Source organism: Acomys russatus, chromosome X, assembly GCF_903995435.1.
Source record: "Acomys russatus chromosome X, mAcoRus1.1, whole genome shotgun sequence".
Classification (NCBI taxonomy): Eukaryota; Metazoa; Chordata; class Mammalia; order Rodentia; family Muridae; genus Acomys; species Acomys russatus.
Window position 1 is genome coordinate 675,210 of NC_067169.1, and position 22,907 is coordinate 698,116.

Below are 22,907 nucleotides of genomic sequence, written 5' to 3' on the forward strand. Positions count from 1 at the left end.
GGCGTCAGGGTACAATGCTGAAGGGTAACCAGAGAAACCAGGGCACATGGCATCCTAGACTGGTACATATACTCTTAAAACACATATTCAACGCCATGATTTTGTTCTGGTAAAAGGAAAACAAAGGGTAAAGTCTTCATACAAGCTAAGAACCAATGTTTACACCATCTTCCTGGCTAGTGGCACTACCCTGACAGCTCTCAAAAGCTGAGGATGGGATAAAGTTTAACAACGTAAGAGAACAGAGATGCTGAAATAGTAATATACTCTGCTTCTCAGAGGGCATTCGAGGGAGGGAGGAGCATCAGGTCTGTTGTATGGGTGGTGATCTAACACTAGAACCGCAAAACACTTAACCAACTTGGACAAAAGACCAAACCAAACTAGATGGGATCCAACAAGGATTTATTTATTGGGCTTCTGTGTTTAATAAAGCTTGCTGAACTAATTTTATTAGCCATTACTCCCACATATGAGTTGACTCAGCTCCCTTTACACATATACTCCCACCCTCAGAATCCCAACAAATCTTGACACAGAGCCTCCCCTCTCATCCAAATTGCTCCCTCCTCCAGCAGCTACCCTGTGACCCAGAGATGTAATCTGCTCTCATACAGTTAGCTGTTAACAGCAACCAACTAATTGTGTGAGTGCCCATAGCACAAAGCTAATGTTGTATTAACAGAAGGAGAAGGTCAGGGTGTGTAGCACAGTGGTAAAACCCCTCCTTAGCATACATAAGGCCCTGGGTTAGATCCTCTACAGATCCAATTCCCCTCCTCAAACAAAGTTGCTTCCAGAATCAGGAGGAAGAGTCAAATTGGCCAGCGGGGTTCCCAGTTGTGGTGGTTAGCCTTGTCAAGTTGCCAAGGGAAGAGAATTACCTGAGAAGAGAATCTCAATGAGAGATTGTCTACATTGGCTTAGCCTCTGGGTATATCTTTGGTGGTGGTCAAGGGCGACTATCTTAACTAATGTGAAAAGATCCACTGTGGGTGGCACCATTCCTTAGGCAGGGGGTCCTGAGCTAGTTTTAAGAATGGAGAAATTGAGTAAACATAAGTGAGCTTGCATGTGTCTATTTCTTGCTGCTCTTTACCATGGATGTGATGTGACTAACCATTTCAAGTTCTTGCTACTTTGACTTCCCTGCTATGATAGACTATAACCTGGTTTTGTGACCTAAAATAAAACTGTTTCTCCCTTAGTTGTTTTTTGTCAGAGTATTTTATCACAAAAACAAAACCATCTTCTGTGGCATTTCTGTGAGAAGGAAGAATCTTTAGAAGGTGGGGCTTAATGAGTGGAAGTTAGGTCATTGGAACAAGACCCTGAAGGAGATATTAGGACATGGACACCTCTTTCTTTATTCTTGATTTCTAGCTGTGAGACAAACAGCTCTATATTCCCACCATGATGTACTGTGTGGTTATAGGACCACAACAATGGGGCTGTGACCACAGGGATATTTCAGAAACTAGGAGTCAAAAATTTTTTTTTTAAAGTTGAATTTTCTCATATAGTGTGTCATAGTGACAGATAGCAATATAGGACTGATAAGAAAAAATAAGTCCATTCAAAGTAAAACAAAGCCATGAAATGTAAAATTTTATCTCTTAAGCTCCTGAATCCAGTCATGTCTGAATTTAGAACAACTTGCTGGAATTTTTTATTATTTGAGGAAAACATCCTTGTTTGTGTTTTAAGGGTATTTGAGGTTAGTTTTTGTCATCTGCAACAGAAAAAATATCTGACAAGCACGACAATAAATGTCTACATACTAAACTAGACACTGTAAAAACATTTATTAGGTGATATGTTGAGGCAGGATGAGATCAGTAAGAGGAGCGCAACACAAGGCAGTGCAATTGCCTCAATGTCTATGCAAGACTGAGCCAAAGGTAAGGCGGAGTACATATATGCCTGATAGTAGCACCAACATACTAACATGTAATCGCCTGTAATCTAATTTCTACTGTGTGGGGTCACATAGATAAATGTCAACATCTGCGTACTAGATATGGCATAGAGAATGCACCTTCTTTTTCTTCTATCTACTCTGTAACAAAACTAAAATCGCTCTTTTGTTGTTGTTGTTTAAGATTTAGTTATTTATTATTATGTATATAGTGCTGTGCCTGCATGTACACTTGCAAGCCAGAAGAGGGAGTCAGATTACATTATAGGTGGTAGTGAGCCACCATGTGGTTACTGGGAATTGAACTCAGGACCTTTGGAAGAGCAATCAGTGCTCTTAACCTCTGAGCCATCTCCACAGCCCTAAAAGAGCTCTTCAGTAGTAGTTGTCCCTGATTCTACTACTAGTTCCTATGATCCAACCTCCACAAAGGGTTGTCACAGAAAGGCCTAGATCTTGACTACCCTGCTCAAAATTCTCCAGTGTCTACAGACAGTTGAAATAACTTATAGTGCCACTCCAAACTCAGGTGTTAGCGCTGTCAATCACCTGCCATTCACTCTTTAGCTCCCTAAAGCCACTGTGCATTCCTTGCACTTTTGGGCCTGTACACATGTTCATGCTCTCTCCTCTGTGGAACCTTCCTTGACTGCAAAATTATCCATTCCCTTTCCCAACAAAGCTTTGTGGCTTCAATACAATCCACCTTTGGTGGTTTTCCCTTTGGCTTTGGTAGTTTTCTCCTTTGGCTTAGGAATCACTGTGTTCATGTGCGTGTGTGTCTGTCTTGCTCAGTTCTGAGGGAGGAAAGTATAGTTGAAATACTAAGAAGGGACTAGAATAAATGTTGAAAACACATGATTATTTATCATTATTATACATGCTGGTAAAGAAAAACAATAAAAGTGAAAGTTCCTATTACAAAATACTCAAAGCAAGCCGGGCGTGGTGGCGCACGCCTTTAATCCCAGCACTCGGGAGGCAGAGGCAGGCGGATTGCTGTGAGTTCGAGGCCAGCCTGGTCTACAAAGTGAGTCCAGGATGGCCAAGGCTACACAGAGAAACCCTGTCTCGAAAAACCAAAACCAAAACAAAAACAAAAAAACAAAATACTCAAAGCTCATTAAATTCACTTACTGGGATGGAATTTTATTCCAGTGACCATCTTCAAATATATTCAAAGGGAGTGGTGAAGAACAATGCTTTAGACTGAAGCCTTTATTATGTGTATATGTGCATGTGTGGGTATGCATGTGCCCTAACATGCTCATGGAGGTCAGAGGACAACTTGAAAGAGTCTGTTCTCTCCTTCCACCATTTGCATCTGGGGGATCTAACTCATGTTGGTAGCCTTGGTAGCAAGCAACCTTGACCCACTGAGTTATCTTGCCAACCCCCAAATATATTTTAAAATAACAATTGTGACATTTACTTTAAAATAATTTGCACCTATAATTAAGACTACCAGCTTTTGTAAAACTTAATAGGTAAACTTCAAAGGGTTCGGAGAATATCACTGAAAATGTGAACTCTTGGGTCCAGAAAGATGAGGCAGCAATTAAGAGCACCGGTTATTCTTTCAGAGGACCCAAGTTCAATTCCCAGTACCCTTTGTAACTTCAGGGGATCTAACCCCCTCTTCTGGCCTCCTCCAGTATCAGGCATATATTTGGTGCACAAACACAAGCAAAACATTCATATACATTAAAAATAAATTAGAGAGGGGGGAGAGAGAGGGAGAGAGGGAAGGGGATGGGGAGGGATAGGGGAGGGAGAGGGGGAGGGAGAGGAAGAACTGTTGCATGTAGCTGCCTCTTGGTTTACCTAACAGACCAGAAGTATGCAAACTTCACTTTTTCTTTTGTTTGTTTAGCTCCTCCCCCTTTAGTTTACAAACATGAGTCAGGAGCCACATGCTTCAGGCAGCTGCTTCATTCCAGCTCCCATTACTCATCCTAGATGTCTCTATACTTAGAGGAACTGTGCCAGGTCACTTAGCTTCCACCAACTGACTTTAATCACTCTCCTAGGAGATTTTTGCTACTCATCAGTCACCATAGTAAGAAGGGCGGGGGGGTGGTTTACTGAGATGTCAATATTCAGTTTGGTGTTGTGTTAATTTATGGAACACATTCAAAGTCAAGGGAGATATTAGCTCCCCAGCGGCTGATACCTGAAGTCTCGGGTGTCTATGGATTACTGGATAGAGTCAGCAAACTTCCACCAGAATAGAACAATGTAGATGCCATTATTTGATCCATGCATTTGCAATACCGACTTTCATGTCTTAAATTTCAGGTTTGAGTTCAAAGGAGAGAGACACTGTAGACCACTCTATATCTGTTTTTACTTTTTTTTCCCAGACAGGGTGTTGATAATTAGCCCAGGATGGTCTAGACCGCATGATCCTCCTCCTCTGCCTCCATATCACCCTTGGACTCTTGATTTGAGGTCTTCAAAGGATGTCCCCAGGTGTCCCCAATGGACTTTGTTGGGGAAGACAGAAACACAAAGGGTCATGAGACTCCTGAAAAATTTCTGTGAGTTTTTCTCAAGAGAGGACAAGATATTTTTTCCTTCACAGAACACTCAAAGGGGTCTACATCCACTTCTTTACATGTCTTTTATTAACATCAATTGTAATATTGCTCTTTTGTGAGACAGATATATTACTAATAACTAATAATCACATCAAAAGCTAAGAGACAGGCTAGGCATAGTGCTGTGCACCTACAGAACTCCAGCTACTGGGGAGGCTAAGGCAGGCCATCACTTGAGCTTAGTTTCAGAGCAGCCTTACAGTTCTTTTTAAAATATAAGCACAAATGACAAGGACAAGATGTCAGAACTAAACTTGGTGAAATATTTAAAGAAACAGCTAATTCAAGTTTCACATTTTAAGACACAGGAACACAATTTTCAACTGTTATTCCCAGCAATGTGGTACATTCAAAGTATTCATTGGCACACCCCTATCTTGGTCCTGAGAAAAGGCAGGGTACTTATGATGGCTGTCAGCTCACAAGAAGGATGGTGTCAGCTGCGGTTCTTTCACTGTGAGATGAGAGATCTGACTAGATGATATTTTGGATTGTAATGAGGGTTCAAACAATTTTAAATCTCTTCCCCACACAGGCTATTGCAGCCCTCTACTTGTGAGTGAAGGAGTCAAAGATGCTTCTGTTTTTCAATTATGTAAACATTTTAAATCTGATACTGAATTAAGGCTGTTCTGAAAAGGGCATAGCAAAAGCCCTCCTCTTTTTTTTTTTAAGACAGGGTTTCTCTGTGTAGCCTTGGATGTCCTGGACTCAATTTGTAAACCAGGCTGGCCTCGAACTTACAGAGATCCGCCTGCCTCTGCCTCCCTGAGTGCTGAGATTAAAGGCATGCACCACCATACCTGGCAAAAGCCCTCCTCTTTATTGCACCCCAAAGCTGCAGTAGGGGGTGGCAGAACAAAGGGCTTGGATTGTACCAGAAGAAAAAGCTGTTTTCTGTGGAGTACTTCCTTTCTTGAGACAATATACACACAAGACAGTCATCTTTCACATGGTCCCTACATGCCCAGAACTATATGCTTTTTGCTCTTTTTTGAACCTAGTGTATTTTTAGAAAAAGATTTTATTGCTATTTATGTGTATATGTATGTATATATGAGTGCAGGTCCCTATGGAATCTTGAAGAAGGAATTGGATCCCATGGAGCTTGTGTTACAGATGGCGGTGAGTCCCCTGTCATGGGTGCTGGGAACCAAACCCAGGTCCTCTACAAGAACAAAGGTGCTCTTAACTGCTGGTCGCCCTCCAGCAGGTGGCCTGGATTCCACATCCAGTGGGTTGGTCCAGAGATCTGGAGATCAAAGATTCCCAAGGTCTCATTTCTCATGCAGGGTAGCTTAGAGAGCTCAGTGTAAGGCCCAAGGCCAGAGCACTAGGCCAGGGTCCTGGTCTTACCTGAAGAGGTGTTACAGTTCAACTTTTTTAGAATGAGACTGCCAGTATCTGAAAGCAATGGAGACTCGGGAGCTCCACAAGGCTTTGATGATACCAAAACTGTTACAGCCCTTCCTTAAGCTGCTGTGTTAAGCACAGCAGAGGGAGCAGACAGATGTCTAGAACCTGCTGGCGGGGTGGGGGTGGGGGTGGGAGGATGTCAGCATGGAGCTAGCCTTTGCTGCCCGGGGTGTACAGTGTTGGTTCCTCCCCAGAATACATGGAGTCTCAGATAGTCAAAGTGGAGGAATAGTGAGCACTGAGAACAAGCTAGCTAGCCTTTATTTATAAACCGTAGGCAGTGGGGAGGAGTTTGAGGGTAAATGTGTCTGATTTGCTGGGGCTAAGGGTGCTAGGATACGTAACCTACATACAGTGAGTGGTACAGTATCTCATTTACATGCAGTCGAACATGTCCTATCACAAGAAGGAAGATACAGTACTTAATTATCCTATGGTTGAGGGAATAACTTCTAGGTATGATTAAAGGTCATTTGCTGGAGGCTAGAATCTCCTTAGCATAGAGTGGGATTTGCAAAACAGGTTTTCATATTAGGAAAGGGTCGGGTCTGTAATCTTCCCCGATGGCTATGTGACCCTCAGGTTACCAGATCAGGTGGAGTAAGAACCCCACCTAGAAAAGGGAGTCCACCATCATAGATGGGAGCACAAACAGCTATCTGGAGATGTCAGACTTTAATCTTATTCAGCAGAGTTCCACACTCTGTGTGTATGTGTGTGTGTGTGTGTGTGTGTGTGTGTGTGTGTGTGTGTGTGTGTAGGTCAACATCAGATGGCATTCCTCAGGAGTCATCCGCTTTATTTTTTCAGACAGGACCTTTCACTGGGAACTAGGTCTCACTAATTAGGTTAGGGTAACTTAGTCAGCAAGCCCTAGGGCTACTACTGTCTTGGCCTCCCAAGTGCTGGGATTACAAGTGAGAGAGGAGGTGGGGAGGCAGGGCATAGAAAGAATGTGTTGTCACCCTCTGCTATCTGAGTGGTTGGGATCAATCCCAGGTCCTCATGCTTATACAACCAGCACATTACCAAATAAGCTATCTCTGCAGTACCCTGAACCCAGTGTTGTCCAGAATGATGGTGATGGTCCTGGGAGAACCTTGCTTTGGCCACAGTAGGGACAAATTCTGAAAGGGGGCTGAGGATGCAGGGAAGAGATAGATGGGAAAGCTAGCATAGGAGGTGGAGAATGACAAGAGTAGTGATAACAATATGAGAAGTGGGCAGATTTGAAAGAAGTTTAGGAGGTAAAAATTAACAGTTTTATAACAAAGAGAATGCAGTTGGCATAGAAGCAAGAAGAAACTCAAACAGCTTTTATGTTGTCAAATTGGGTGCCCAAATGGGTGATGATACACTGACTTATAAGGAAAGGCTTCCAAGTGGTTTCTTCTTCCCTTCCTTCACTTTTTTTTAAATGTTATGTATTTATTGCATGTGGTTTATCTTTAGCAGAGGGCATCATATTGCATTATAGATGGTTGTGAGCCACCATGTGGTTGCTGGGATTTGAACTCAGGACCTCTGGAAGAGCAAGCAGCGCTCTTAACCACTGAGCCATCTCTCCAGCCCCCCTTTACTCTTTTGTTGGGTTCCATTACATAGTCTAAACTGGTATCTGGTATGGAACTGATCATCCTCCTTCCTCAGCCTCCTGGGTGCTAGGACTATATGTGTGTGTCTCCATACCTACCCTAGTATGACTTTTAAAAAAACGTGTGTGTGTGCGCGCGCGTGCGTGTGTGTAGTATGCCTATGTGCACATATGTGGAGGCCTGAGGCAGATGTCCAGAGTAGTCTTTGATCAATGTCCCCTTTATTCTTTGGGACAGAGTCTCTCATTTGAACCCAGAACTTACTATTTGGGCTATTCTGGCTAGCCACCTTATTCTAGGGATATTAACTCCATCCTTTGTTTTGTTTTGTTCTGTTTTTTTTTCACACAACAAAGCTTTATTCATCCTCAGCGACTAAAGACAAGCTCACTGGCGCCTCACTTGAGAATGCTGTCATCTCGGGCTTCTCCCAGGTCTCTCTCGATGCATTTTAGCTCATCTAGTCTCTTCTCCTCTGCTGCTACTCGCCTCTTCTCCTCTGCCAAGGGTTTTAGGTAACTGTAGCATTTGGCACCGTAGGCCATGCCGAGGACCAGGGCGGAGTATTGGCTGAACTTGATGAGCGGAGAGACCTGAACCTGGGGAACCATCTAGTCCATTTGTTCTGTTTTTTGAGACAAGGTTTCTCCACGTTGCCCTGGTTGTCCTGAAAGTCTCTGTAGATCAGGCTGGCCTTGAACTCAGAGATTCTCTGCCTCTGCCTTCTGAGCGATGGGATTAAAGGTTTGCTCATTCACCACCTGGCTCCAACTCCATCTTTTGCACATAAAAAAAAATAACAAACCAGCTAGGCAGTAGTAGTGCACACCTTTAATCCTGGCACTTGGGAGGTAGAGGCAGAGGATCTCTGAGTTTGGGGCCAGCCTGGTCTGAGAGAGAGTTCCAGGACTACACAAAGAAACTATGTCTCAAAAAAAAAAAAAATTACAAACAGGCTGCCATTGCCATTCAAGGTTTACATCCTGGGATTCAAAGTCTGGTCCTCACACTTTGTGCACCAAGCACTTTAACCACTGAACCATCTCTTTAGCTTATGGTACAAATCTTAACATAGATGCAAAGTATACAAATCAGTGGACCCTGTTGCTAAGCATTTACAAGAATACAACTGGTTGTGAACAAGGGACAATAGCATGTGCCTTGGTAGGCCATAGGAAGAACCAAGCTTAAGTATGATGATAGCCAGGTGAAAGGTGTAAACAGATAGCAATGGAGTTTAGTGCCAGTGGGAGATATCTCACTGCTCTGAGCAAGAGGCCAAGAGAAGGAGCAGCAAACCAATCAGGAGGCAGAACTGAGATGTTTTAGTTGTAGAGAAATTTTCATTCAGAACATGGCTGCTCTGGCAAGAAATCACATCCAAATTCCTTCTAAGTCTGTGTGATCCAGCTGAAATATAGACACACTTTTAGTCCCAGCAGACAAAGGCAAGTGGACACCTGAATTCAAGGCCAGTCTAGTATCAAACAAGTTTTAGGTAAAGAAAAGCTTAGGTCCAGGTGTGGTGGTACACACCTTTAATCCCAGAAACTAAGGAGACAGAGGCATGCAGATCTCTGAGTTCTGTTCAGGCACTTCAATTCGGTTGAGCAAATGAGTGGAGAGGCAGCACAGTGGAGTTTGAGTTTGTGGCAGTTCAGTTTGTGAAATTCAGAAGTAGTTTTACTGGGAAAGTTTTACAGAGAGAACAAGCTAGACACAGGTGAAAACAGAGACAGAGAATGAGAAAGAGCCAGAAGATTAGAACATATTGCCTAAGTTAATATGAGGCCAAACAGCAATTCAGTCAGAAGCTGAGAGAAGCCAGTTTGAATCAGTCTGCTTGGAGAGGAGTTTTGAGCCAGAACAGCTGTGTTGAACCAGCCAGGCAGAGCTCAGAAAGAACTAGAAAGGGTGATTTGATTCAGCAGTAAGTCTCAGAGGCTGCAAACATTCTAGGCCTAGATTAGATTCTACACAGCCTAGAAACTTCCAGGCCTAGGCCTGGGCTAGCAGACAGGCAGTAAGCCTCTAAGATGACAATTACGTTGGGAGAATAAAAGTTACTTTTACATTCAGTCATCTCATTCATTAAAAAATTCTTTCCACTGAAGGTAGGATGAGAAAATAGAAGGAATAAAGGTGGCTTCTACATTTTTCTTAGACTGTATATTAATTTGTCATACCCAGTTTATGCAGTGCTGGAATTGAATTCACTACTTGGTGTATGCTAGGCAAGAATTCTACCAACTGAGCTACATCCCTCCTACTATTCTCTGTCCATGCTTCAATCTTTATCATTTCCTTTCTTCTGTCTTCTTGGGTATACTTTGCTGTTCTCTTCTCAGTCTTGAGTTTGCCAAGTTTTCCCTGCTTTTGTATCATACATACTTAGGGTTTAAACTTTTCTAATATTTATGGCTCAAACTCCATTTTAACTGAATCTTATACATTTTTATTCTTAGTGTTTTAACTGTGATTCAGTTCCATTTCATCATTTCTGTTATAGTTTCTTTTTCAGTCAACCAGGGTGGAGTGCACACCTGTAATCCCAACACTTGGGAGGTAGAGACAGTAGGAGTTCAAGGTCATTTTCAGCTACTGTACTGGCTGGTTTTGTGTCAATTTGACACAAACTAGAGTCAACAGAGAGGAAGGAGCCTCAGTTGAGGAAAATGCGTCCATGAAATGCAGCTGTAAAACATTTTCTCAAATAGTGATCAATGAGGGATGGCCCAGCCCATTGTGGGTGGTCTGGCAGTCCTGGGTTGTCTGTAAGCAGCAGCCTCCATGGCCTCTGCATCAGCTCCTGCCTCTAGGATCCTGCCCTATTTGAGTTCCTGTCCTGACTTCCTTCAATGATGAACGGTAATATGGAAGTGTAAGCCAACTAAGCAGTTTTCTCCCCAACTTCTTTCTTTGATCATGGTGTTTCATTGCAGCCATACGAACCCTAAAACAACATACTAGTTTGAAGCCAGCCTAGGAATCATGAAATCCAATCTCAAGAGAAACACAGACAAAAAAATTCCTTTCCTACTCATGACATTATTTGGAAGTGATCTGTTTACTTTCCAAGACATATATATCTTGGGATATGGATGGAATTCTCTTTAGCAACTGTTTGTTATTCTCTAATTTTCTTAATTTTGATCAAAATATATTATGCATACAGTTGACTCTTCAGTCTTTTATGTGACTTCCTTACATTGTAATTGTCATCATGTTTATGAAAATTACATCCTGTAAAGCTGAAAGATACAGTTTTCTATTGGTTGGGAACAGAGTTCTAGTTACTGAGTTTTTTTTTATGGTGTTCAAATTTTCTGTTATCTATTTCCCTAGCTGATTTATTACTATCTAACAGTTTAAAAATGCCTGTTAGTATTGAGGATTTGCCAACTGCTCCTATAACTAGGCTAAACTGTGCTTTATATAATTCAAAGCTATGTTGTTAGTATCCTGTGGTTTTAAACTTACTATGCTCTTCTGTGAATTTCTTTTGTTTCTTAGTACTTATATTCTTTATCATTAATAACATATCTTTGAAAGAACTGTAAAATCTGCTTTGTCTGATATTAGCTCAGTGACATCAATTTTTATATTTGTCTAGTATTAGCTGGCCCCAGTACATTAACTTCAACCTTTCAGTATTGTTTCAGTTTTTTGTTTATAATTATGTACCTTTTAAAACATTTTAAACAATTGCCATTATCTGACTGATTTAAGCATGTATTGTGCTTACTAGCATACAGACTTTCTTGCTTCTATTATCCTTCATAATATTTATCATGCTTTTATCTTATTTCCTAGCTGCCCTAACACTCTTCATTCTTCCCTTTGAATGGCTGGATTTTCTTTATTCCTCTATTATTTGGGAGGAGTATATGAGAGGGTTTGGAGGGAGACACATTATAACCTCAAAAAATAAAAGAAAAAAGATATATGGTGTACAAACACACACAGGTTTATATTCCATTCATAATATTATTATTTGTGTGTAGGTGTGCATGCATTTACACATGAGCAGGTGCATGTGGAGGCCAGAGGTCAACTCTGAGCATCTTCCCACTGTTCATGTTGGTTTTTGAAACAAGGTCTTCCACTGGGACCTGAAGCTTTCTGATTCAGCTAGGGTATCTGGATAGCAAGCTCCAACAATATGCTTGTTTCCACCTCCCCAGTGCACTACATCTGGCTTTCACATGGGGGCTAGCGGCTGAACCGGGGCCCTCATGATTGAATGGCAAGCACTATACCAACTGAGCTATGTTCTCAGTCCTTTGTTTATGTTATTTTAATGGTAATTCTTAAATTTTTCACTTAAGGGCTGGAGAGATGGCTCAGAGGTTAAGGGCATTGACTGCTCCTCCAGAGGTCCTGAGTTCAATTCCCAGCAACCACATGGTGGCTCACAACCATCTATAATGTGATCTGATGCCCTCTTCTGGCCTGCAGGTATATGTGCAGCCAGAGCACTGTATACATAATAATAAATAAATAAATATTTTTTTAAAAAACCTTTTCATTTAAAAGACATTGCAATTCCTCGCCCCCCCCTTCTAAGGCAATAGAGGACTTAGAACACTTTAACATCTGTCTTAGTCTTCTGTCATACTGCTTCCTAGACTTAATATTATTTTTAACTTTTCCACAATTAGTCTTTATTCCTGTTACTTATTCCATATACCATGTTCTATTTATGTTATTCTTTTATTCTTAAGTCCCATTGTTATTAATCACAATGTAGTTCTTGCCCTAGTCTCTTTTCTGAATTATCAAACTCTATAATTTCTAACTATACTGCATACAGATTTGGCTATTGTTTTCTGGTTTCTATTCTCTTACCAGTACTTCATACTTCACAAATATTAATGAGCCTTCAAACAGAGGCATTACTGAAGAAATAATTTTTTAAAAATTTTATCCAGGCTAAAATAAGTTTAGAAATTTCTTTCTGAAAAAAAAATCAATAAATTTCTGAATAGACTGCTCAGAATGTACATTCACAAAATGAAACTTGCTAAATGACCCTTTTATAGACATAAGTCTTTGCTTTTTTGCCTTAAAGATTCAAATAATGTATAGTAGCCAAATATTCTATATTCGGCAAACAACAAATGGAAAAAGTTCTTCTCTTTTACAGATACAAAAACAGGATTAGTGGACATGCTAGACCATGTGAATAAACTACCAGTTCAAAAGCAAGCCTGACATACTTATGAAATGATTTCTGACCAGCGAAACCAAAACAACAACAACAACAACAAACTGGTCTCAATTTAAAGGTCAAATAAAAAAATAGAGTTCGGAGCTTATAAGAACTGACTTGAAAAATGTGCTAGAAAAATGTACATGCCTACAGAAGACAGCTCCATATAGCATAACTACAGAAACCTATCTCATTCTGTGTGTGTGTGAGAGAGAGAGAAAGAGAGAGAGAGAGAGATAAAAAATACAGAACATAGGCAACCTACCTAATATCACTCAGAAAAGATGACAAGGACCTAGATAAGTTAGGCCTCCACAACTGTAATAGTTGTTGCAGCAGATGGGTGCAGGAGAGCACTGGATCAGGGAGGAGGCACACAACTGACTATTTGCAGATTCACAGACTTTCCCAGTAGTATTGTCTGGAGTGTTCTGGTTATCCGGGGTAAAAGAGAGAGAACATAAGGGCCTTTCACTGACTACCCCCAAAATAAATACAACTAAAAGCTTGGACAAATGCTTTTTAATCATTAAAATGTTGGGGAGGAAAGTCCAGCCCTACAGCTTTGGCAGTTGTTTCGCTCCTGAGCAAAGGCAAGCCTGGACCAATAACTGTGCCACTGAGGTGGCACAGAACCCACAGGAAGTATTTTTTTTTCAACAAGGATTGAAGGATAGATACTATAATGTGCCAGAGACGTTGCTTGATGAATAGGAAGGAAACACCAAGGTCTCTGTACTTAGGATCTGACTACATCAGTGGAACACATAATTATGTCCAAAGACTAGAAAATAATTAGTGGCAGTATCAAGCCATCCTGGGCCAGAATGGTCACACAAGGACTGTGTAACAGCATGTGGCCTATATCAAAAGTCCCTACTACTTACTGATTCCACACATTGTGCCAGGAAGTACACTAGATACTCATTTAAAAAAACAATCATAGTCCCATTCTACAGTTTTAACTCAGGAAGGATAAACAGAGAGGTGTGCATGATGCTGTACACCATCAATCCCAGCACTCAGGAGGCAAAGGAAGATAGGTATCTGTCCATTTGAGGTCAGCCTGGTCTACATAGGAAGTTCTAGGCCAGCCAGGACTACATAGCGAGACCCTATTTAAAAAAAAAAAAAAACAGATGAACAAAAGTTACACACACATTGCTTAAAGCATATTTGGGTATTCAAACCCTGGTCTGACACAAAAACCAAGTTTTATCAGTTCTCTCTCTTTTGTTGTTGTTGTTGTTGGTTGTTTTTTGTTTTTCGAGACAGGGTTTCTCTGTGTAGCCTTGGCTATCCTAGACTCACTCTGTAGACCAGGCTGGCCTCAAACTCACAGCGATCTGCATGCCTCTGCCTCCCAAGTGCTGGGATTAAAGGCGTGCACCACCACCACCCCGCTTATCAGTTCTCTTTCCAGCTCTTTCTATCATAGTAATGACAAGTTCTCAACTAGAACTTTAAAAAGGTTTTAGAGTTGTAATTGCATTCTGAGAATAAAAGCAAAAACTAACCTCCCTGTCTGCTTACTCCCTCTTCAACTCTCAACTGGAATGTGATTTCTCACAGAACTCCTTCCTTGCTATAGATGGCCTGGTGGGGAGAGGAGCGGAGAAGAGATGTCTTTATTCAAAGGTGTCCAAAAAAACACTACAGCTCTTTATGAGCAATCTTCAAAGCCATTAAGATCTGGAAATGTTTCTCCTATATTTGCAGAATGTTCTTTTGGTGGCAAAAGATAAGCTGGTCTAATGTGAAACTCTTTTGTAGTCTTCACTTTTTGAATGTAGTGTGACTATTCATATTCTGACACAGAAATAACAGTGGGTGTATGTAAAGAATACTGCCTGGCCACTGTGGCTATTATAGTATATATATAAATATGGCTTTTTAAAATACAGACATTTCTGGCTTGCAAGCCACATGTGGCCCCAAACTGTTTCAAACAGGGGACACTGAACTTATACTGTATTCATAAAATTCACTGTGCTATAAACCTTTTCTTGTCCTTTTGTAGTGCTGGCAATCCGATCCAGGGCATTGAGAATGCCAGGTAAACTACCACTAAGCCACGCCACCAGTAGCATCATTTATTCATTTTATGTACATTGCACTTTGTACAATGCCTTGCATATAAAAGATACACGATAAATACTACCTGAGTGAGGAAACATGGTAGAGAACTTAGCTAAGAAGGGGAAAAATGGTTGATAGTTTGGAAATGACCATGGGTCTCTAACTTGGAGGTCAAACCTCAAACCACCAACTGCTACTTCCTTCTTTGACTCTGAAAGCCCTAAAAATAGCAGCTGTTGATTGAAGGCAAGCATTATAGCTCATGTCTTCATTGGGAACAAAAATAGCTCAGTGGTCTTACACTGGGGACTCACACATAACTTTTTGCCAAGTACAAAATACAGCAGGCATATTCAAACCTGAGATCATATGCACAGTTTCACAGTGCCCCTGGATGCTGATGCTATGTGCCCAGAAGTTTTGTTAGCTGGAACATAGCAACCAGAGGGCCCTCTCAGTAGGATTTCTAACACGGTAACTCATGGAAGGGGCAGTAGAAGTTGCCCACACTCCAGTCAGAGGCAAGCCTTGAGGGTTTTTCATTCCTGTTTACTGTCTCCAGAGTAGAATTCACTGTTCCCAGTCAGTGTGCTCTGTTCAACCTAACACACCTCTTTCATCCAAAAGAGGCAGTCAGGAAGGACATCAAGGGGGTCCCGGTCTGATCTGATGAAATATTTAAAAGAAAAAAAAAACATTATGGAAAAAAGGTTCAAGAATTTTGCAAAGCACCTGCAGCATCTGTTGAAAGACCAAAACGCCTAACTTGTGAGTAAATTGAACAGGATAGCAATTAGGGAGGAGGGTAGCAACTGGCTAGCAAGGGCTACATTAAAGCAGAAAATCTCTTAACTGCAAGTTCTCAGGTCTCAAGAGTGGACAGAGGTTTTGGAGAGAATGAATCATATCATAGGAAAGTTTAAATCGTTCTCTGGGCTGGTCTGCTTACCTGGTAACACAGGATGGTTTGCTGCACCAGCCTCGCGTACCCGTCCAGGCGGACCCCAGAATTGCTTCTGCTCCGCATCTCGCCCACGCTCACAGGCCAAGGCGCCGGACAGCTCCGGTGTTGCCCACCAAAGTTGCACCTTCCAAACTGACCAGCTCCTCAAACACTCAGCTTCAGTGAGTTCTCCAAATGGGGCCTGGCGGGAGGAGGTCAGGACTTTTCAAAATGATAGAACCAAAGTGTGACTGGCAAGGCAAGCCAACCAGAGTTTCGCACCGCTGGGGCGGGGGTGGGGGGGGGAGGAGACCGGGGGTGGCGCTATAGCGGCCGGGCCTCTACCAAGCCCGCAGCTGCCCAGGCAGTTTCTAGCCAATTGCCACCTAAGCCATACCCCGGCCTCTTGCAGGAGAAAAAGGCCTTAGCCACACACCCCTTTGTTTTGGGGCTCCGGGTTGCTTGGGAGCCCACCCAAGCTATACTCGGCTCCGCCCCCCTAACCAACCATTCCCCGCCCCCCGCGCGCGCAGAGCGGAACCCTCCAAGTATCCGCCTAAGATGGGGGCGAGTATAAAGAGGAAGGCCCGCTGGAGCAGCGGGGAGCTGGGCTCTGAATGGGAATTAAGTTCTTTCTTTGAGCTTTCTCCTACATTAACTGGTCTCCAACCCCAGCGGAGGCTAAAGGAACAGAGCCCTTCCGTCGCGGCTACCTGGGTGTCGGGGCCACCCCTAAGACAGGCTCCCTCTACGAAGCAGAACCCAAGGAGTCCCTGCTGAAAGGCCCGCGGTAGGAGACCGCACCCTCAACTCATAGCTCCGCCCCCCGGTCCGCCTCCGCCTTGGAGCCGAATCCTCCTTGTCCCCCGCCTAACCGGGAAGGAAAATAGGAGAGCTTGCGGGAGTTATGGATAACCTGGACCCAGGCAGAAAACAAATTGGCTTTCTGCATCGGCTGTGACAAGGTCTCCTAAGCGGGCTACCAGTCCTGTCGGATACATGAGAGAGGCTGGTACGCCAAGACCTTCTGAGCCTTAGTGGCTCTGCCTTGTCCCAGGCCTCACCTGAGTACAGAATCCTCTAAGTGGAGCCCAGCACTGAAAGCAAAAAGGAAGGCCTGAATACTGTCCCCTACATACACTCCTCGCACCCGTGGCCCCAGGCCTTAGCCCCTGGGAGAATCATGCGGCTCGTTTACAGTAGTATAATTTGGAATTTGGCAACCCTTAGTTGTCGAGGTTGCTGATTAACTACAGGCCACACACTTTGATCTAGTCTTCATTGTCCACCAAAATCTGGCCTACATATAAATTCAATTGGCCAGCTATTCTAAGGTAAGTCCTTTCACAAACAATTAGGTATTCTCCACTTTGACCCATTTCCTTGTCTGAAACCTATCTTTGCCTTAAGGACTAGGTCAGCCCACTCTCAGCTTTTTCCATTTCCTGGATTCCTATAGCAATTTCTTTAGTAAAAATAGGACAACGGAGTCAGTTCAAACTGTATTTTATTCCATTTCTAGACTAGCACTTAAAAATAGCTATTTTAATCACCTTTTGGAAATAGCGTATTATTTATGTTTCCAACTGAGGCATAATTTTCTTTTTTTTTTTAGCGTTTTTTAAAAAAAAATTTTTATTATTAATTTATTCTTGTTACATCTCAATGGTTATCCTATCCCTTGTGTCCTCCCATTCTTCCTTCCCTCCCCTTTTCCCCTTATTCCCCTCCCCTATGACTTCCTGAGGGGGATTTCCTCCCCCTGTATATGCTCATAGGGTATCAAGTCTCTTCTTGGTAACCTGCTGTCCTTCCTCTGAGTGCCACCAGGTCTCCCCCTCCAGGGGACATGGTCAAATGTGAGGCACCAGAGTACGTGAGAAAGTCATATCCCGCTCTGTTCACTCATGTGGAGACTGTTCTGACCATTGGCTAACTGGATTATGAATTGCTTACTGGAATAGCTTGGTATTCCATGCCAGGCACAGTGTTGATTGAATACATATTTAGGGATGAGTGTTGATTGAATGAAAATTAGATCTGCTTATTGGAGTGCCCTTATGATTGGTTCTAACTAAAGCACTCAACCCCCTATCAGTTCACATACTTCTTTTCTGAAACAGAGTTTTGTCTTAGTTTTGTCATGTAGCCCAGGCTGATCTCAATTACATTATGTATCCAAGACTGACCTTAAACTCATAGCAACACTTCTTTCCTCGGCATCCAAAGTGGTGGAATGGTAAGTATGCACTCCCACACCCAGCTCACATACTTTTAAACATTGTTTTCAAGCCTTGGTTATATGTATAGATTGTATGTTGGGCAGTTCCCCTCAGACCTCCTACCATTGCTTTTCTCAACCCTTGTTTCTTTTAATAAGGGGTCTTGAGTTATGAAGCAGTGTATAATGTACTTCCATGCAGGATTTGCTGTGGTATACAGGGTAAATAAGATTAAGCATTAAATTATCATAATTGAATCCCTTTAGTAATCTTTATATGTACCTTTACTGGAGATTTTATATATTCTTCTGTGTCTAAAAGCTAGAATCATTGCTTATTTTTATGATGGCTTGTGTTCTCGTTGGAAGCTCCTTAAGCATCCATCTTAAGCCAGGCATGGTGGTTCACACCTTTCTTTCTTTTTTGTTTGTTTGTTTTTGGTTTTCGAGACAGAGTCTCTCTGTGTTAGCCTTACCTGTCCTGGACTCACTTTGTAGACCATGCTGGACTCGAACTCACAGTGATCCGCCTGCCTCTGCCCCTGAGTGCTGGGATTAAAGGCGTGTGCCACACCCGGCTAAATTCTTTGTCTACTTTTTTTTCCAGAGCTGAGGACCGAACCCAGGGTCTTGTGCTTGCTAAGCAAGCGCTCTAACACTGAGCTAAATCCCCAACCCTGCTTCTTGCCTTTCATCCCAGCACTCCACTCATGAGGCAGAGGCAGACAGATCACTGTGAGTTTAAGGCCAGCCTCATCTACAAAGTGTCCAGGACAGCCAAGGCTACACAGAAACCGTGTCTTAAAAAAACAAAACAAAAGAATCCATCTTAGAGGGCAACATCCAAAGTGGAGATATCATGTCTTTTGACCCTAAAGTAAATCACCCCATCTCTGACTAGAGAGGGTTCATTCTTAATCAACTTGCTGAATCTAACCAATTAACCAAGTTAAGTTATTTCTATAATAATTTAGTTTGGTTGACCTGGAATCATTTTACTTTTCTGTTGGGGTGACTTTCCTGTGTGAAGGCCTGTCTCTGTATTTTCTATTGTTAATTCTGCACCAACAGTGAACTAAGTGCTGGCAGGATGTTGGTCCTGTAATTTCTAGGGCCCATCACTGGCTTTACATTTCTAAATACTTGTCCTTTCACACTTGCTCAGAGACCTGAAGGTCAGCCAGCCCTTTATGCCTAGAGGCAATATAAGAGATGGGTCTGGTGTCGTCTCACTGGTGATTGGTTGTAATAAAGAGATGATGGCCAATAGCTCTTCTGATGAGAACAATTACAGTGCAGCCCATTAAAGTCCTAGGTAGCATTAATGATTGCAGCAGATATTCTGGGGGAAATTTCTACAATGCACTGAGGAAACACTTCAGATAGTAGGCACTACTTTGACATTTCCTGAATATGGTGCCTCACATTTGACCATGTCCCCTGGAGGGGGAGACCTGGTGGCACTCAGAGGAAGGACAGCAGGTAGCCAAGAAGAGACTTGATACCCTATGAGAATATATAGGGGGAGGTAATCCCCCTCAGGAACAGTCATAGGGGAGGGGAATAATGGGAAAATGGGGGCGGGGAGGAATGGGAGGATACAAGGGATGGGATAAACATTGAGATGTAACAAGAATAAATTAATAAAAAAAGAAAGCAAAAACAACAACAACAACAACAACAACAAAAACAGTAGCTTCTCTGTCTCCCTTAAAACAGTCTCCGTTTTTTGGACCTTTTTTTTGTTTTGTTTTGTTTTGTTTTGTTTTCGAGACTTAGCTGTCCTGGACTCACTTTGTAGACCAGGATGGCCTCGAACTCACAGCGATCTGCCTGGCTCTGCCTCCCAAATGCTGGGATTAAAGATGTTAGCCACCATGCCTGGCTTCGGACTAGCTTTAAAACAAGAGGAAGATACTTCTCAGAAATGTTTTGTCTCTGTCTTGTCATGTTATGTCTCTGAATTAAAAAACAAACAAACAAACAAAAAAACCAAGAAAATTCAACTTAAGGATTAGCCATGAAACATGAAACGAAGAATAAGGGTGGGCACTCAGAGGAAGGGGATCCAGGTTATCCAGATGAGACCTGATAGGTTGTGACCATATGGTGGGGGAGGATGTCCCCTTCTGTCACAGGTCTGGGAGAGGGCAATAGGGAGAAAGAGAGAGAGGATGGGAATGGGAAGATACAAGTGAGGGGATAACAATCTGGATAAATTATTTTTAAAAAAAAAAAGGATGGTGGAAACTAAAGTACATTGTGCTTGTTAGCTTGTTAGGTGCACTCTGCTTTGTACATCAATTTGGGAGATTGATTTCTTCTTCTTCTTCTTCTTCTTATTATTATTATTATTATTATTAATTATCTATTTATTTTTGGTTTTGATCTAGGTTTCCCTGTGTAGCCTTGGCTGTCCTGGACTCACCTAGTAGACCAGGCTGGCTTTGAACTCACAGCGATCTCCCTGCCTCTGCCTCTCGTGCTGGAAATACAGGCCACCATGCCCTGCAAGGGAGATTGATTTCTGAGGTCTCTTCCTCCCTTACCCCTACCCTGAAATCTAGAGTGTCTCATCATCTTCCCAATCAAGGCTTCTTCGTGGGAGCTGAGGAGCTTGGAAAGACAGATTGCTCAGACAGTTCTTGAGGAGGTGAAGCCAGTTTTCCCCATTTGTGGCTGCCACATACTGACTAGCAACTCAAAGCCTCTGGAATCTTGTTTTCACTTTCCTGAAATCCCACTGTTTGAGACTGAGGAAGCAGACATTAGGATGGGACTTGAACTGAGTTGCATACCACTTCCTACAGGTCAATGGCAACACATGTTAAAAGAGAAGCTCTTCAAAGAGTAAGATAAAATAGAAAATAGCCCTTGGTAACCACTCGCATGAAGCAGGACAAGCCATTTTCTAATTTCACTGTTCAATTCTTTAGAATGTGTATTTTTTGATTTGTGCCATCCTGCCAGGGTTGAGAGAGGGGAAGAGAATGCAAGCCAAACTTAAAGAACTGAACTGCAAATTCACTTTATTGATTTTAACATTTTTTGTCAATTGTATCATATAAATACAAAATAATTAAATAATTTGGAGAAGTAATTTCAAAGACAAATGAGCACACACAGAAACAGATATTACTACTATGATTAGTCTGGGATACAACATTTACTTGAAATATATGCAAGGGAGCCTTAGTGAAAGACCTAAGTAAAGCATTTTGAAATGTTCCTAATAAGAGCATACTGTACTCGAGGCACCACTCAAGCAGGTATAGATGAAAAGTAGGATAGACCCTCTATAACTAGGAACAATCAGACTTGGATACACACACACACACACACACACACACACACACACACACACACACCAATATCCCAATATCACAGGCTAATTCACTATTCCCAGTAGCTGCTCCCCCTTGTCACTATACACTTTTCAAGATTTGACATGTTTTTAAAGATGCATACAAATATGACCGGGCCAGAATGTAGCAGTTGAATCAGTAACGTACCATGCAGATGTCTTTTAAAGAATGAATTTGTTTGACATATACACACTCTTGAAAAGTAATCTTACTCTGATCTCCTCTTTTGGAAGGCTCTGGGTATTTGAGAAGTGGCAGTGTATATCTTTTCCATATTCACAATCTTCACAACATGGTTTAGATTACAGTTTGATCTTCTACAATCATGGTGTGAAACTAAACATCTTAATGCAGATTCTATAATCTGATCATTAGCGATGAAGTCTGGCCATGGGTATAGGTATTGAATGTCAAATATAGTCACATAAGTCATAATGTGCATAAGAATGTACCCCAGAGGATGATCAGACTAAAATGTGGCCTCGCTGTTTTCTAAACCATAAGCTCATAAGGCTGTGTCTACCCAGTGGGAGTATCTTCTCTTGATTGCTCAAAGGCACTTTCTGAGCTAATTGTGGCACTGTCTATTTGCAATTGTTTAGTCTATCTTTATTACTATTTTTTGATTTCAGCGAAGTTTCTGAATTTCACATCCTATATGATCTCCAAAAGGAGGTTTAGAATTCACTGGTAAGTTATCACATTAGACAAAATGACACAACCATGATTCTACAAAAAGAATAAATTTACACAGTAGAAAATAAATATAAAAAAGGTAGAGATAAGATTTTTGACACATGGGTCACTAGAATTTAGCTTATATACAACAAAGGCATGCACAACTAAACTCACCAACAAACTGAAGTAAACACCCATCCACCCCCAGGACGTTATCAAGGATAACAGCCTCTTTAAAATGTGACTGGAAATGAACTCTCATTTTTCTTTTCCTAGATCTTATTCTGTGGTTTTTAACACCAATCTTCTTTCAAATAAAAGATAAGAAACCAAGCTGGCAAATGTCTAGAGACCATGATTACATCACGGTTTCTTCTTCCAATAATAACCAATGCCCTCAATTAGCTTATGTTCCTTTAGAGGTTGCTGAGTAGAAAACAAGCTGATTTTCATACATCTCACATTGTGTAAAAGGAAAGCTGGATGTTTCACACCATCACCATCATGCTTTGATTTTAGAAGAAGAGAATCACATTTGCTCAATAAAATGTAAGCTTCCCCGCTTTGAAGTCCTTCTAAGTGCCATCCGGCTTTTACCATTGCAGGAATCTTCTTTGTCACTGAACATGTGCTGTTTCCCAGTGAGATCATGAAGGCACACGTCTCCATTCTGAACACTGAAAGAAACCCCATTCCTCTCTGTAGATGCATTGCCTGGATAAAAAAATATCAAAGTCAGTATCATGAAGTATACACAGAGAGCATTCAATACCTAGCAAGCATTGCCTTCATGTTAATGTTAAATAGGCACACTGCAAATGTACCTTTTAAAAATACCCATCCTATGTTTTCGTATTTTATTTTTATTTATTCCTTAAGG

The 22,907-nt window shown here is 41.9% G+C and overlaps 3 protein-coding genes across 3 annotated transcripts in view; all 3 read right to left on the minus strand.

Annotated features, from left to right (window-relative positions):
- Positions 1-15,916, minus strand: part of Phka2 (phosphorylase kinase regulatory subunit alpha 2) — an 82,384-nt gene extending 66,468 nt beyond the window's left edge. The window contains exon 1 of the mRNA XM_051142599.1: positions 15,770-15,916. Within this exon, the coding sequence (XP_050998556.1) occupies positions 15,770-15,847 (78 nt within the window). The 5' untranslated portion in view covers positions 15,848-15,916. The remainder of the gene's footprint in view (positions 1-15,769) is intronic.
- Positions 7,875-8,140, minus strand: LOC127185954 (ATP synthase subunit e, mitochondrial-like). Its single transcript, XM_051142598.1, has one exon. It carries the CDS (start codon positions 8,138-8,140, stop codon positions 7,928-7,930), a length of 213 nt encoding a protein of 70 aa, XP_050998555.1. The 3' UTR covers positions 7,875-7,927.
- Positions 15,917-21,962: 6,046 nt separating the features above from the next.
- Adgrg2 (adhesion G protein-coupled receptor G2) overlaps positions 21,963-22,907 on the minus strand; it is a 123,998-nt gene continuing 123,053 nt past the window's right edge. Inside the window, exon 26 of the mRNA XM_051141750.1 lies at positions 21,963-22,741. Coding sequence (XP_050997707.1) covers positions 22,557-22,741 — 185 coding nt within the window. The 3' untranslated portion in view covers positions 21,963-22,556. The remainder of the gene's footprint in view (positions 22,742-22,907) is intronic.